At 44.6% G+C, this 15,832-nt stretch overlaps 1 protein-coding gene across 1 annotated transcript in view; it reads right to left on the reverse strand.

Moving 5' to 3' along the window:
• Positions 1 to 1,627: 1,627 nt before the first annotated feature.
• MAP1B (microtubule associated protein 1B) overlaps positions 1,628 to 15,832 on the reverse strand; it is a 108,374-nt gene continuing 94,169 nt past the window's right edge. The window contains exons 5-7 of the mRNA XM_056112524.1: positions 8,161 to 14,665; positions 4,637 to 4,875; positions 1,628 to 3,578 (exon numbers count right to left, since the gene is read on the reverse strand). Coding sequence (XP_055968499.1) covers positions 3,423 to 3,578; positions 4,637 to 4,875; positions 8,161 to 14,665 — 6,900 coding nt within the window. The 3' untranslated portion in view covers positions 1,628 to 3,422. The remainder of the gene's footprint in view (positions 3,579 to 4,636; positions 4,876 to 8,160; positions 14,666 to 15,832) is intronic.

The raw sequence follows: 15,832 nt of genomic DNA on the forward strand, positions 1-15,832 counted from the left end.
AATGATTAAATCTTATTAAATGAGTATTGGAAAGCTCCTAAACTGCATAAGCTATTGGAGACACATAAAACATCCATATACACTGGGAAAACCATTCACTAGGATATGTAAGGTTAAGGAGAAAAAAAATTTTTTTCTTTTTTTTAATCCATGGAAATGGCATTAGAGAGGGGGTTGGGTCGGGGCAGGTGTAGGGGCGGGGAGAGAAGAGATTCAGTCATTGTATTCAGTCCCACCACAAGACTGAGAAAGCATGCACAGGGTTGGGTTTTGAGAAGGGGATAGAATTAGTTAGAATTGAAAACGGAGGATCATCGCTACCTTTAGTCTCTGTAGAATTTTAAGAATACTACTAAAAAAGTCATGATCATGAATGCTATCTTGATGGAATCCCATCGTTTAAGCGGTGTCAATTCCTTCCACTCAAATATTCAATCTACGCAATTGAACTAAGTAATTGTATGAATTAGAAGTCTGTGTCAATCTTTAGCTCTTACCATGAACGTACATGGTACATTGTGATGGTTGTTACAAAACTAATTGTGTACTTAATGGAACTAGCAAAATTAGGTTAGTCACACAGGTAGAAAAGATGTTTGGAAGGACAGGAGCGACCTGTAATGCAAATATTGATGTTTTGGGTATGCTCAAGTTCTGTGGCCATAACTGAGAACAATGGATGGAGAATGTACTAATATATTTCATAGGAAAAAAGAGACAGCTGGAAAGTGATAGCTTCCCAATAAACCATAGCAAAAATAAAAATAAATGCTTACATATTTCTAAAAAACAAAATAATGCGTGGCAAATAAATTTAATTTGGGAAACTGGAGAACAATTCCAACTTCAATCAAGGAAAAATCAACCAGAGTTTTGATTTGGCAAGAAGGGAGAAATCTGCTTCTCCTCCCATACATCATGCGGACCAACTCAACAATGTGTCATTCAATAATTAAATTGAGTATCTTAGGTTGTCTCAGAAAATAAGTCTGAAGTAGATGTATTTATAGTCAATGAAATTTAGTTTTGGTACCATGAGTTTCCATTGTTTGTTTTGTACCCTTAACCAATGTGTTGTTATTAAGAACTCGAACAAAATGGGGTAATAAATAAAAGCTGCATTCCTAGAGAAGCCTAAAAAAAATAGAATATTAATTTTTTTAAAAAATTAAACATTTGAAAAATGTAATTCACAGCATTAAGTAGACTGCACAGGTCCACAGCGAAGAGACCTTGAAGAAGCATTGTTTAAACCCTCATAGTAGTTAGCAGTGCAAAACACACATTTATCAGACAAAAATAAACAAAAATGTTAACTTCAAAATAAATAACTGACATAGAAAATAAAATGAGGTCATTGTTCACTAAACTCCATAGATCTTAGAGTCTGCAGGAAATGACATAGCACGGCACAGTCGTCACTGAGAGGTTTGCCACATCTGAACACGGGTGCACTGATCTGCATCTTGAAACGTGATGGCAGTTTTAATTGTGAGCTCGCTTCCCAGGTTCATCATTCAATGCGGACAATGCTGGAAATGATCTCTGAATTATACGTGATAAACTGCAGGAGTTGGGAATTCATTTGCTTTCCATTCATTATTTCTTTTATGTGTTCCCCGCCCCCCCACAGAAAAGAATACCCCAAAGCAAAATTTTGCTAGTGTTCATTGAGCTCATCTTGACTCTTTTACCTCATGGATGAAGATCTTGGAAGAAGTATGCGGGAACCATTAGGTGATGGACTTGGCCTGTACAAGTAAGTAGCCTAGCATGTCTTTAGGTCCACCACTCTCAAAGAACATGTACTCAAGATAGTTATGTTATGGCATCAAGGGGTGGGAGGTATCACTATTCCTGGTAATTATGGGTTTTTAATAAATATTATTACTGCAATATCAGGTTTCAATCTCACCAGAACTTCAAACATTATTTTTTGTTCTTGTCTTACGATACTTAAAAAAAAAAAAGAACTGTCACTTGAGTTTTTCCTTGTATTTGCCTGTAAATGAAAACATTTGTTATAAAGTTCATCTATGAAAAGTTCTCACATAGCTTAAAAAAAGTTCTTCTGTACACTTGTTCCCATAATGAGGCTGAAATTAGTTGAAAATTAAAAAAAAAAGCCAATGTAAGACAGAGAAAGGTAAATACTGTACATTTGCTGAGAAATTCTTCCACCGTAAGATTCACTGTTTGCCCAGTTCTGACCATAGAAGCCATTTCAACCTTGAATGTGCAGTAGTAAAGAAACTACAAAAATCTCAACTTGTTTGGCTGAGGGGTGCAGGTGCACGGAAGTGATATGGGACACTTGTGACTTGGCCTCAAACTTGCACCAGTCAGCTCAGCTTCTAGTACCCCCACACTCGTGCACACACCTGCTCCTTTAACTGGAGTGTTTATAATCCTACACGGATGTTTTTATAAACTTGTGGTCTCACATTAAAAAATAAGTGCATCAAGTTTCTTTGTACATTCAAGTCGCTTTCTAAGGCAAATTGTCTACCATATGTACTCCCAACTGCTTTGGTATTGGCTTGTTAATCAGGGTGGACTTGGGTGTTTCCGCATGCAGGTAAATTGAATCAGTGGACTAACTGGGCGTAAGAACGCTGGGAGCATGCCTTAGATCAATCTACTTGCTGTCTGAAGAGTCTGGGAGTACTGAGTTGGGGTTCAAACCCTTGTGTACCCAGTCTACACTCACTAAGTTATGTCAGTGTGCAGCCTTCAAACTTGAAGGAGCTTAATTAAGGCGAGAAAATCTCACATGCCCGCTAATGTTCTTTGTATTGTCTTCCACCAACTTGCTTTAGAAAATTAAGACCCTTTTTGATGACTCAGACTGACACAAGTTGAAAATTCTGCCTCTGCAGACTACAGAATAAAGATGCCTGAGGAAATGCAGACCTCACCATGGGTTATGCTCCCCCCTCACCCCTCCTGCTGTCTCTTATTCTCTCTGGGTGTCTCACCAGCACTCTCTATCATTCCATCACCCTTCTTTTGCATTCTTTTTCTTTCTCATTCTCTCCTCTCTCCTGCATTCTCTTCTCTTGATGCGCACGCATTCGCTCTCTCTCTTTCTTGCTCGCTCTCTCTCTAAGACAAATGCCTCTACCTAGCAAAAATCAGTTGGGTTGGCTAGTGCATGGTTTCCAAATGTTCAGCAGAGATGAACTGTGGTAGGTAATTTTGCAGTAACTTGAACCCTACTTTGGGAATACTGTTACTTCCCTTAGCAATCGGCAAAAAGTGAGAAATATTAGTGACTTCCATCACCGTGACACAGCATAGCATTTGGCAGGTAACAGTTGAGCAACTTATTTAGATGAATTGATGTTTTAGAAAAGGTGGTTTCAAATTGGAGAATTTCTGGAGACAAAGTTCAAATCCTGTGGTGTGGCGGACCTTGGCGGTTACAGTTCAATCTTGCATGCAGGGAAGGATTCATCTTGCATAACCACGGTGCTGCTGCTCGCAAGAACCATGATGTTGAGGTCCTGCTGTTTCTCGTGCGTCTCCTGGTACCACTCCCTCATCACTTCTGAATCATGGGTTGGGATCAGTGTCACCTGCAGGGAGAGAGACATTCGTTGATGAAGACAGACCCAGAAATCCAATGCAAAAAAATAAATAAATAAAAGATGCAACAATTGGACAATTGAAAAAAAGATAACATTTTCTCCTGTTCTCAAGAAATTCGAAGAACTTTTGAACCCCTTCCAAGAACCAGAAGGTTAAGTTTTTCTGGGGAGCTGAAGATCAAAACCAAAAAAATCTAATGATAGATTAATTTTTTCATCTATATTTACCAGTCTTTTTCAATGCGTCAGAGTAAAAAAAAAAGAGCTTGAGGTAATGTAGAATTTCTCTGTATTTGTTTTAGCACAACTGGTAAATTTTGCATTAAAGATATTCAGCAATTAATCCAAAATTTAATAGCAATTGTTATAGCTCCACGACTTTTAATCATAGATAATTAATATTTTAATTCTGAGAAAATAAGATCTGAACCTTTAATGCATGCATATAGCTGGAAATGAAGGATTGATGTGGGTGGGTAGATAATGGCTGAAATTGTTAAAATTCCATCTAGTTTTCATTAAGAGGCCATTACATTGGGTACTTCTCATTAGATTTCGATCTCATTAAATAAGCAAGTCTATGTGATATTATGCAATCAGTCTAATAGATACAAAGATCGAAAGCAAAATAACTGGGTAGTCTGTGGCTAGTCATAAATGTTGGGGGGTCTGGTACAAGCCTGCTGGTACCATATTCAGCTCCCGTGGAATTTAACTTCACAGGGAAAGCTGACTTGCTAAACACCGGTAGTCCTAGTTTGGGTCTGTTCTTTAGGCCCCCGAAAGTAAAGACCATTCCATAGCAGTTCTCAATGGGAATATGACCAGATATGCATTCTCTTGGTATGTGATGAGAACTGGGAAAGGTAGAGTATGGAACACATCAAACTCTTCCATATGTGAATTCCACTCTGTGCTCAGGATAGTTCATGTGTGACAGACCCGAGGGATGTCAACAATGCCAACGGTGCCTCTTTAACCCAGATTCCTTCCCTCTCTCTTGAATGCAGCTGCACAGTCACAGGGACACGGTCCAGGGATCTTACCTGCATGTTGCTGCCCCACTGAGCCCTGCCTTCCAACAAGGCATCCAGGACAGCCCGGCTGGGCTCCTCTGCGGCAGGGTCATTCCCACTCACCACGTAGTAGGACGACCTTACTCTCTTGAAAAACTCGGCATCAACATTCTTACTATTGCTGTGGTTGGGAATATAGCACAGGTCCAAATACACAGGGGGACCTGGAGGCACAGCTGAGGGCTTGGTTGTCTTGGTGGTTCCTGGTCCTTTAGGAAATAGAAGGAGAAAGGGAGGGTCATGAGCATGTGAAGAGACCCCTCTGTCCACTCTCCCTGCCCTACTTATCCCCTAGGAGAACCCACAATTTGAGATAGAGAACATGGCTGTTTTCCACCTCCAAGGAGAAACAGATAGTTATCATCCTCTGTGGGTAACTCATTAGCTGGGATGAAGAGTTTCAAGGTCTAGCTGGGGGGAAAAAATGAAACTATATTATATTACTTATCCTAGCAGAGCTGCTAATGTGCATCTTTGAAAAGTGATCAAAGAAAGAGATTTGAAAACACCAAAGAAGTCCCTGCATTTAATAAACCACACAATCTTAGACAGGCTTCATAATCCACACTGAGATCTCATTTGAGAGCAATTTTGCTCAGAGATGAATATTAAACCCCAATATTTGGTCTAGAAGATTGTTCAGATCTTAACCGCATATGGTTTCCAAGGTCCTCTGGACCTCAACCTTATTCACAAACCGAAGAAACACTATACTCTCTGTTTCACACAGTTCTCTGCTGAAGTGAGCCATCTCTCTTCAGGCAAGGCAAACTTTGGCAAGAGGAAGGGTAGAAAAGGGGAGCTTTCCCTGGTCAATCAGCACATACCACAGTGGAGGAAAGGGGCTTGGCAGGAAGAATTCCCAACCTCAGTGGGAAAGCCTGGGCAAAGGAGAGTCAAATTAACCCCAAAACTTTCCTGGCACCTTGTCTGATGAGCTGGCCTTCTGACATGTTCCAGTTGGAGAGTTTAAACTAGCAGTAATAAAAACTAGCATTCAAGGCAATAAATGGTTCTTTACTTTGGCTGCCTGCTTAGAATTACCAGCATGGTAAGTACTCATGCCCAGGTCCAACACTACAGAATTGTACTTAACCTGCCTAGAGTAGGGGTCTGGACACCACTAGCTTTCTGTATTTGGTGGTGCTGAAGATTAAACCCAGGGTCTTATTCATGCAAGGCTTGTAATCTACCCTTAAGATACATCCCCATCTTATAAAGGACCTCATATGTTTCTAATCTATGGCTGGTTTGAAACCATTGCTGTAATGTCTGGATCCTATATACTTAAGCCTCTTTCTCCATGGGCTGTTTAAAGACTGTCACCTCAGAGCCAAAACCAGTAATAAACTCCATCAACCACCCAGTTTTATTTCTGAGGGAGAGAATCAATCATATTGGGATCAGGGCGATAGAACAGTGTGTGTGTGGGGGGGGGGGAGGGAGGGCACTTGCCTTGCATGTGGATGACCCAAGTTTGGTCCCTGGGTCCCTGGCATCCCATATGGTTCACTGAGCACTGCCAGGAATCATTCCTGAATGCAGAGCCAGGAGTAAATCCTGAGCACCGACAAGTATGTCCCCCACCAAATATATATATATATATATATATATATATATATATATGTATATATATATATATATATCAACTATTATTTAAATAAATGGACTCATTTTAGGAATAGCATAACCAACCATTTCATGAATCTGACCTGAATACCCTCAAAATACCCACATAGAGGGTCACCACAAATAATTCCAATTTATAGCAGAAGTTTGTGAATTACTGTTATTGTAATAATTAAAACTGAAATTTTCCCTCACACACTAAATCATTACCATCAACACCAAATAAATGAGTTGATAAAAATACAAACAAAAGAATCCGTAAGAATCAGTCCAGGTTTGTTTTAACAATCAATTTTTAACAATTTTTTCTTTCTAAAAATCTATTGAAAAGCATCTTCAAAGTAAATTCAAATGAATGGAGCCTTATTACTGTCTTTACATTCTCTGTAGGTGTGAGAGAGGTAGCATTGAGATTACGGTGCTTGCTTCGCTCACAGCATTGCATGGTCCCCCAAGCAGAGTCAGAGTACCTTGAGCATTGCCGGGCATAGGTAAATGTCTTCCCAAAGAAACACCCTCAAAATCATGTCTATAAATGGCGAGGCAAGTTTAAGTAAAAAATTTGCTGGGTGGGCTAGTGTATATATGTTCTGGCAAGTTTCAGTTGGTTTTTAATGTTTGGATGGATTTCATGTCTCCTCTTAAACCCACATCAGCTATCCACAATCTGGTGGTTTTCCACTAATTCTAAGCATGAACAAGTTTGTTTTCTTTCTTGCATGTAGAAAGAAATGAAGAACTGAAATTGTAGTTCATGTTGCTTCCCCCAAAATACACTGTATTATTGCATCCCCAGAAATTCATCTGTCAGATCTGATTTTCCCTAATAAATTAGGAATATGTTATTTAAATTAACTTCTGCTTAGTATCTTTGAGTCATTTTCATATTTTGTAAACTGTGATGGGAAATCTCAGATTGACTGTAAAGCAAATAGAATGAATGCAAATTCCATAGATTGGTTTGAAGCAACAAAACAAAGCTGGTCATCACAGGCCTGGTCCATCAAAACCCCAGAATTTTCTTAATATAGGAATTGGGACCAAGGTAGTTGCAATCAAAAGTCAGGGAGTCTCTGATCCTCACAAGTGAAATCCTAAGCTGAAATGAGGCCCTGGAGTCAGAGACGGATAAGAAGAGGATTTAATGCTTTTCTCTCGTCTTACGTGGGTATTCACTGGTCAACTGAAATTATGTTATTTATAGGCTGATAAGAAAACAGAACAATGCCTTTAATGTTCAATCCATCTGGTGATTTCTCTTTATTGAACTTTTAAAGTTCTTTCTTTCTTTCCTTCTTTCCTCCTCCTCCTCTCTCTCTCTCTCTCTCTCTCTCTATTTCTCTTTCTTTCTTTCTTTTTCTTTTTTGAGGGGTTGGGGATTGAACCCAGGTCCTCACACATGCAAGGCAAGTGCTCTACCTCTGAGCTATGTCCTTGGCCCAAGTATTTGGTGAATTTTTTATTTCAAAATTCTATAGCTATTTTAAAACATGGGATCTTGGGCCTCTGCTGGTTCTTTCAGTCTCTGGAAGTGTCTGACCTGGATACTGCTGCTTGATTCTGGGACCACATGGCCCAAACCAGTCTTGCATAGTCATCCAGATAAGTCTGCTCTGCACATTCTAGGTTCTGAAAGTTTAGGACAAGTCAAATCAGATGCTGTGTGGTGGAATGGAGCACACTCAGGAATGGGATCGGGTGCATGGGAAATGCCTTAACTACATACTTTGACTACATCTTCTGGCCACTGAGGCTCAGGCCTAAACCTTTGGACAGAGAGGAACAGTTAAGAGAAGGAAAAGGACATGACAGCTATGGAGAAGTGGATGTGTGGAGCATGTCAGGGTGCCAGCACTGTCACCTACCTGCCGTGGCCGTCTTTACGGATTTGGATGTGGAAGCATTGGTGGCATTCTTGGTCTCTTTGTCCTTCTCTTCCCCACGTGCTGCTTTAACCTCAGGCGTGGTCGCAGCTTTTGTGGCCTTCTCCACAGATTCTTTCTTCTTGGGAGAAGCCACTCTAGACACCTTATCTAAGGACTCCTTCAAGCCCCCTGGCTTTGGGGAAGCAGCAGAGGGCTTGGACTTCCCATCACCCTTCTTGACAGGAGACGAGGACTTGGTCTTGGTCCCTGGCTTTTTGGTCTTGGTCTTCTCCTTCAGGTCTTTCTTCAGTGCTTTGCCCAGGTTCTGCTCGATAGCCAAGGCCTCAGGGTCCATCATGGACACATCAGGGTGGCGTGGAGAAGGGCTGCGGTCTTGCATGGGGGCTGGCGGGGGGTCCATGTGTTTGTAGGTGACGGTTTTGTCTGTGGGAATGGTTTCAGACTCATCCTCAGAATCGATATTCGCATCAGCTGTGATGGAAGGGCACTCCTCTGTCTCAGGGGGCACATCTGAGTCGGTCTGGGAGGGGGCCGACTCACTGACAGACGTGGGGGGTGTCTCGTCACACTGCCGCCCCTGTGACTTTCCTCCTGGAGGTGGTGGAGCACCCCCAGACTGAGTGAGGGGCTTCTCTGTTTCTTCAGGTTGCTCTTCACTGGCAAACCACTCGAGAGGATTGGGGTTAATGAAGGAGGGGGAGAGCTCGGTCTTGGGGTGCTTGTACTCACAGGAGGTCACAAGGCATAAGTCGACTTCCTGGCGAGCCTCGGACGGGGACTTCTTGTCTGCAGGGTAGCACTGGTCAGAAGTCTCGTAGGAATAGGTAGATGCCTGTGGGGTGCGGGTGATCTTCTCTGAGGTCTCATAACAGTAGGTAGACATTTCAGGGGTTCGGGTAGTTTTTGTCGATTTCTCATAGGAGTAGCTTTCTGACTCAGGGAAACTGGAGATTTTCTCTGTGGTCTCATAGGAGTAGCTGCAATCCCCCAGGGTGTGACCGCTGTCCTCAGTGTCATCGTAGCCATTGCTGATGTCATCCAGAAGCCTTCTGGTCCTCTCCGTCTTTTCATAGCTGTAGCCACTCACTTCAGGGGTCCGGATGGTCTTCTCACTGATCTCATAAGAATACCCCCCTTCCTCAGGGGGCCGCGTGGTCTTCTCAATTATCTCACAGGCATAGCCCCCTTCTTCGGGAGTCTTGGTGGTCTTCTCAATGGTCTCATAGGTGTAGCCTCCATCACAAGGGGACTTGTTTCTCTCCGTCTTCTCATAATAGTAGCCACTGGCATCAGGCGCCCTCACGGTCTTCTCGTAAGAGTCATAGTCATACCCTTCCTCACCAGGAGACCTGTTGGCTTTCTCAGGCTTTTGATAGGCATAGTTGAAGTCGCCAGGAGTCTTCCCTCCATTGTCCTTCTCTGTGCCAGAGGTGTTGAAGTCTCGGTTCAAGGCTAGATGGTGTTGCATTGTATCAAATAACATTGAGGCACGGAAGCCATAGGGCTCTGAGGATGCTGCATCCATAGGTGGAAGAGAGGAAGTGTGGCAAGCCGCTACATTCTCTTTGACAGCAGAGGTAGAATCTGAAAAACTAGGTGAATATAAAGGAGAGGACTCTCTGGGAGTGAGCGGAGAGATATCAGACTTGGGGGAGAGCTTCTCTCCTTCCAGATTTTGCCCTTTTTCAGAGGTGAGTGAGGCATATAGGGACATATCTCGGGGAGGTACATCAGAGAGAGCTTCTTCTTGGAGAGGAGACGCTATCTGAGAAGGGGTATGTGCAGAAGAGGTGGATGGGGAAGCCTCGACCTGAGATACTGAGATGAGCTCAGAAAGATCATTATCTTGGGTGTAGGAGGAGGGATCCTCCAGTGGTGGCATCTTATGTGCGAGGCTGGAATCCTGCATGTCGGAAGGACTGTAGTCCACCTCGGTCGGCCCGTTTTCAGTGATATGAAGCACACTCGCACCCACTGCAGGGTGGTCTGGAGACTGTCGGCTGAAGTCCATCGCCAGGGAGTGCTCTGGAGATTCTTGGCCAAATTCAACAGACATGGAGGATTGTTCAGACCTGTGATCTTGCACCGGGGTCCTGGATTTGGCTGTTTTAGGGGAGAAGTCTGGTGGAGAAATGGACATCGGTCTTGGGCATTCTTCTTTTGATGGAGACATTTCTGTTTCCTGGAATGTGGTGGGCGTTTGCACGACAGACACTGAAAGGGAGTCATCTACTTCGGTGGAATGCGGGGAACCCACCTCTGCGTGCAGCGAAGGAGACACGTCATCGGTGGTGGGTTCTGGAAATGAGCTGGTGGCCACAGATGCAGTGGAGACAGAGGCCACGCCCTCTATGTGAGAGTAGGTGTCTTCTGCTACCCCCTCGTCAACAGGTGTTGCCGACTTGTCTGAGACAGTGCCTTCAGAAATGGACATCTTGGTGTCCTCTTTAAAGGATCCGAACTGACTGACATCTATTTGTGTCGGGGAAACCTCTCCTCCTAACTTCCTCTCATCCAAAGCCAGTCCTGACTGAGAACTCGCAGCATCAGCAGCATCAGCTTTCTTTTCTTGCCCAAAGTCCTCCTTTATTGGTATAAAGTCTGTGCTTTTCTCTTTCTGTTGACCTTGGAAAAGACCAGTGGAATTCACGTCAGAGACTGGACTTATTTGGTCTGAAAAGCCATGTTTCCCATTCTTTCCTTCAAAGGGGCTCTCCACACATCCGCCAGGAGCCTTGTCATCGGCACTTAGGAAACTTTCATAGGCAGACTCTGATCCGATGAGAGGAGGGCTCCGTAAGGGAGACAAAACCTTTTCAATGGGAGACTCTGAGTCAGGAACGGGTTCATCCATGGGGCTTATGGAAGCCCTCTCGTGCTCATCTTTGGTATCATTAAATTCAAAACTCTCCGAGGTGGCCGTGGTCTTTTTGTTGACTTCTGTAGGGAGCTGACTGGCTTTCTCTTCAGTGGGCGACTGGTAGTAAGGTGTGTGGCCAGCACTGCCCGTCACAGACTGAGAAGGAGAGACCACCTCCAGGGTTTTTTCCTCAGGACTAGCACAGTGTTCTTCCACCACTTCCTGGGTTACTTCAGGAGATGTGGGTACAGCTGGGGCTTCTGCTGAGACTTTAATTTCATTGGGTGTCAGCGAAAAGTTGACACTACGTTCACCCAGGGGGGTCTTTTCTATGGGTGATGGAGGAGATGGACTCAGGGAAGGGCTCTTGGATGGACTCCGTGTGTCAGGAGAAACTGTTGAGACGGCATCCTTGATGTTCAACATGGTGCTGGCTTTCACCTCCTTCTCTTCAGAGCAGTACGCATCTCTCAGAACAGATCTGCTGAATTTATCTTCCTCCATGGATGATGGTGGAGAGATGGTGGAGGCAGAAGCATTATAGTCTTTCCCATCAGTGGCATCTGTTTTTGACCCTTCAGAGAGTCCATTGAGGGATGTAACAGCATGTTTGGAGTATTCCTGAGAATACAGTGAAGATTCGTATTTGGTGATGTTAGCAAACTCTTGAGAGGGTGACTCTGTCTCCTCATTGTTGGTTTCATCGCTCATGACATCTCGGGGAGTAGACATCTCATCCATAGGGGTGGGCTCACTGGATATTTCAATAGTGGACTGAGTGTAGCCAGAGGTGGCAGTGAATTCTTCTGGCTGGTCTTCTCTATTCTCCTCATCAGATGCTGTGGCCTCACTCTCTGAGCCTCCAGGTAAAGTCTCATCATGAATTGAAGAGGCAGGTGCTTGGCCAGGTGATTGGGCCCCCACTTGCTTGGTGGAGGTGCTCAGGAATCCATACTGATCCTCCGTACCACTCACCTCTGCAGCCTTGTCAACCACGGCCATAACATAATCCTCCGCTTCAACTTTTTCAGCCTCATAGTCTTCCTCTCTGACATCTTCAGCTTTGTCCTCCTCATCACCCTCCTCCTCCGATGGTTCAGCCTCTCCTTTCTCTACAGCCTCATCCATATCTTCTTCCGCTCGGTCATCCCCACTGGCCACGGACTCCCTCTTCTTCAGGTGCACATCGGCCTCTGCCTTGGCGCTGTCCTCCTCCTCCAGGACGCTGTGCTTAGACGTGCTCACGTATCCATTTTCTTCTCCATCCTCCTCGGGTTCCTCAGCCTCTTCAGTCTCTGCCTTCTCTTCATAGTCTCCGGTCTCTGAGGATTCTTCGAAACCCGCTCCCTCATCTTCATATTTCTCAATGTCGTCCACCCTTTGCTTCTCAACTGGCTCCAGCTCCTCGGGGGTCTGCTCACATTCCCCCTCCCCCTCTGTGGTGGTGATGCCCTCGTCAGGGGACTCGGCGGGACCTTTGATGACTTCGGTCTCTTTTTGGATGACATATGCTTCGACTGCCTCCGTTTCCTTCCGTTTTTCTTCATCTTCAATCAGTTCGAGCTGAGGTTTGATGTCTTTGGCTACGTCCACCTCTTCAGCCTTGAGCTCTTCAAAGTCCTTGGTGAGATCCTCGGGGGATGACATGAGGGACCTCTCAGCTTCGAGCTCTTTGGTGGGGCCAGGTGTGGCCGCTGCAGCTGCTGCTGCTGCCACAGCTGCTGTGGTGGCCCCAGCACCAGCGGCTGCAGCAGCTGCCTCTGTCGTCTTGCTTTCCTTCTTAATGACTTTAACCTTCCCTTTTTCCTTCAGCTTCCCGGCAGCCGGAGACTCTTTCTTGACAGACTCTTCCTTCTTGGGTACTTTTGGTTTTAATGCTGCTGGCTTTTTCGCATCAGAGAGAGGAGTGGATGATTTCTTTGTGTCTTTAATGATTTTCTTAACCTCTTTCTTGGGTTCTTTCTCTTCCTTCTTAATGTCCTTCTTCTCTTCCTTCTTCACTTCCTTCTTGGCTTCCTTCAATGGTGTCTCCTTCTTTACCTCTTTCTTGGTTTCTTTTTTCTCTTCCTTCTTGACGTCCTTCTTGACTTCCTTTTTCACCTCTTCCTTTTTCGGTTTTTCTTCTTTCTTAATTGGGGTTTTGTCCTCCTTTTTAGCCACTTCTTTCTTTGGCTTTTCCTTTTCCTCTTTCTTGTCTTCTGATTTGGCCTTGATTTCTTTCTTCACTGTCTTCTCCTTGACCACTTTGGGTTTGGCGTCAGTGGCTGGTTTCTCGGCACCGTCGGCTTTCCCTGGAGACTGCTCTTCTTTACCAGTCTCCTTCTCCGTGCCTGGAGCCTTGGCCTCTGTTTTCACTGGCTTGTCTTTTTTCACTACGACCTTTTCTTTGCTTTCAGCTTTGGGTGGCTTCTCCACATGATTTGCCTTGGTGACCTCAGCGCTTTCCTCCTTAGACTCCTTTCTCACAGTCTTGCTGGCCAGTGGTTTTGCAGCGGGCTTCAGGCTCTCTCGGCTATCTGTTCTCTGTTTCAGTTTGATTTGTTTCACAGCAGGACTGGCCACCTGGCCAGTAAGATCCTTCTGGGTGGCCAGTGGCTGTTTCAGAAAGTCTAAATGTTTGAGCTTTTCCAGTCCTTCCAGGATGTTATATTGGGTGCTGTTTCCAGGAAACAGAACGCGGATGATTTTCTCTGCAGGGTTGGCGGGATGCCACACGATCAAAGATGAGACAGAAGTTAAGTAGGAAATTGGGAGATCGATTTCTTGACCATTCGGCAGGATTAGTTCGGCCTTGTCTTTGTTGGTACCAGTCCACTGTTGCATGAAATACTGCATTTCCTTGCTGCTCTTGACCGGGTTAAGGACGTACATCTCAAGTTTACCCACTCCCATCTTCTGGAAAAGGATGACAGGATCAATAGCATTGCCGACACTTCTGAATAGAGGTTCGGGCTTCATGGATAATTTGTTTAGGTACTGGAGAGTGAAGCAGGCTTCTTCGATGCTCCTCTTCATCTTGATGTTTGGTTCTGGGTTTTTCAGGTTTTCAGGGACATTGAGAAACACAACTCCTAAGTCAGGGGAGATGAGGTTCTTCATCCAGTCACTGTTGGTGGTGGAGCCCTGGGACTGCTCTTCCTCGAGCTCTGCAATCTTCCGCTGCAGCATGCTGTTGATGCCGGGCAAGTTGTCATCCCCAATGTGGGTAAGCAGGATGGAGTCAACTCGGTCCAAGTGTCGAATAAGCTTCCAGAAGCAGGATTTTCTTTCTGATCCCCCGTTAATGAGCATATTGAATCCGTTCACAGCGAACAGCGCAGAATCACCCCTGCCTCCTGGGAAAATGTAGCAGCAGGGCTTGGAGAGCTTCAGAAAGCCTCCTGATGTGGGAGGCTCCAGGATGTCAAAGGGCGATGGAACCTCCACCGACTCAGAGAGGTACTCTGTGAACTCAGAAAGTCCTTCCATTTCTGGCAAAATTGAAGCTGAGTTGAGTTTGATATTGATGAAGTCTTGGAGATTGTGTCTGTCCAGATTGGAGTTCTTCCAGTCCCCTTCTTCAGGACAGAACAAGGTTAAGCTGGCTTTGTTGGCAGGATGGGTGGTGCTCAGTAATTCTCCAATCTGGAATTAATTTAACAACAACAAAAAAAAGAATAGAAAGAAAAAGAGATTTAAGTGACTGTCATCACTGATCCTGACCTTTCTCTACTACTAGGTGGTGGATTTCAGAGGCTATTAGTAGGTGGATTTTACAGAGGCTACCAGTAGGGTTGGAGTGATAGCACAACGGGTAAGGCATTTGCCTTGCACGCAGCCGACCCGGGTTCTATTCCTCTGCCCCTCTCAGAGAGCCCGGCAAGCTACTGAGAGTATCTCGCCCACATGGCAAAGCCTGCAAAGCTCCTCGTGACGCATTCTATAAGCCAAAAACAGTAACAACAAGTCTCAAAATCTGTTGTGAGACGTTACTGGTGCCTGCTCAAGAAAATCGATGAACAACAGGAGGACAGTGCTACAGTGCTACTAGTAGGTGAAGAGCATCTGTCCAAACCCCCACTACTATTGTTTCCTCATCAAACAACCCCTCCTTTACACAGAACCAGCCCTAACACCTCTCCTCCATCCCACAGAAACTCTAGAATTCTGCTCCAGTTCTGAGACCAGCGACTGCATGCATGAGCAGGGCATATGCCACAGAAAATATTATGCCACACAGAAGTATTTCAAGAATGGCCTCACATGCTGGGGGAAAAGGCAACTCAGATAGAGAAGGGACCACCAAGTTAAGGATGCTTGGAGGACTCGTTCGGGATGGGAGATGTGTGCTGAAAGTAGACATGATGGCCACTTAATACCTGTATTGCAAACCACAACACCCAAAAGGAGAGAGTAAAAGGGAATGCGCCTGCCACAGAGGCAGAGGAAGGGAGGACTGGGGGGAGGGGAGGGATATTGGGAACATTGGTGGTGGAGAATGGGCACTGGTGGAGGGATGGGTACTCAATCATTGTATGACTGAAACGTAAGCACAAAAGTTTGTAAGTTTGTAACTGTACCTCACGGTGATACACTAAAAATAAATAAATTAATAAATTAATTAATTTAAATTTACTATAGAAAATACAGGAGTGGTAACACAAAGTTAGTTATGCATTCTCTGCATGGGAGAGTCCTAAATTTGATTCATAGACTTCTATGGTTCCCTTGAACACTACGACAGCACTGGGGAGACACCCCAAAATACTATTATCCCTAGTGCTTATAATGCAGAAATGAACTTTAGAAAAT

This window comes from Sorex fumeus, unplaced genomic scaffold, assembly GCF_029834395.1.
Source record: "Sorex fumeus unplaced genomic scaffold, SorFum_2.1 ptg000018l, whole genome shotgun sequence".
In the NCBI taxonomy this organism is placed as follows: domain Eukaryota; kingdom Metazoa; phylum Chordata; class Mammalia; order Eulipotyphla; family Soricidae; genus Sorex; species Sorex fumeus.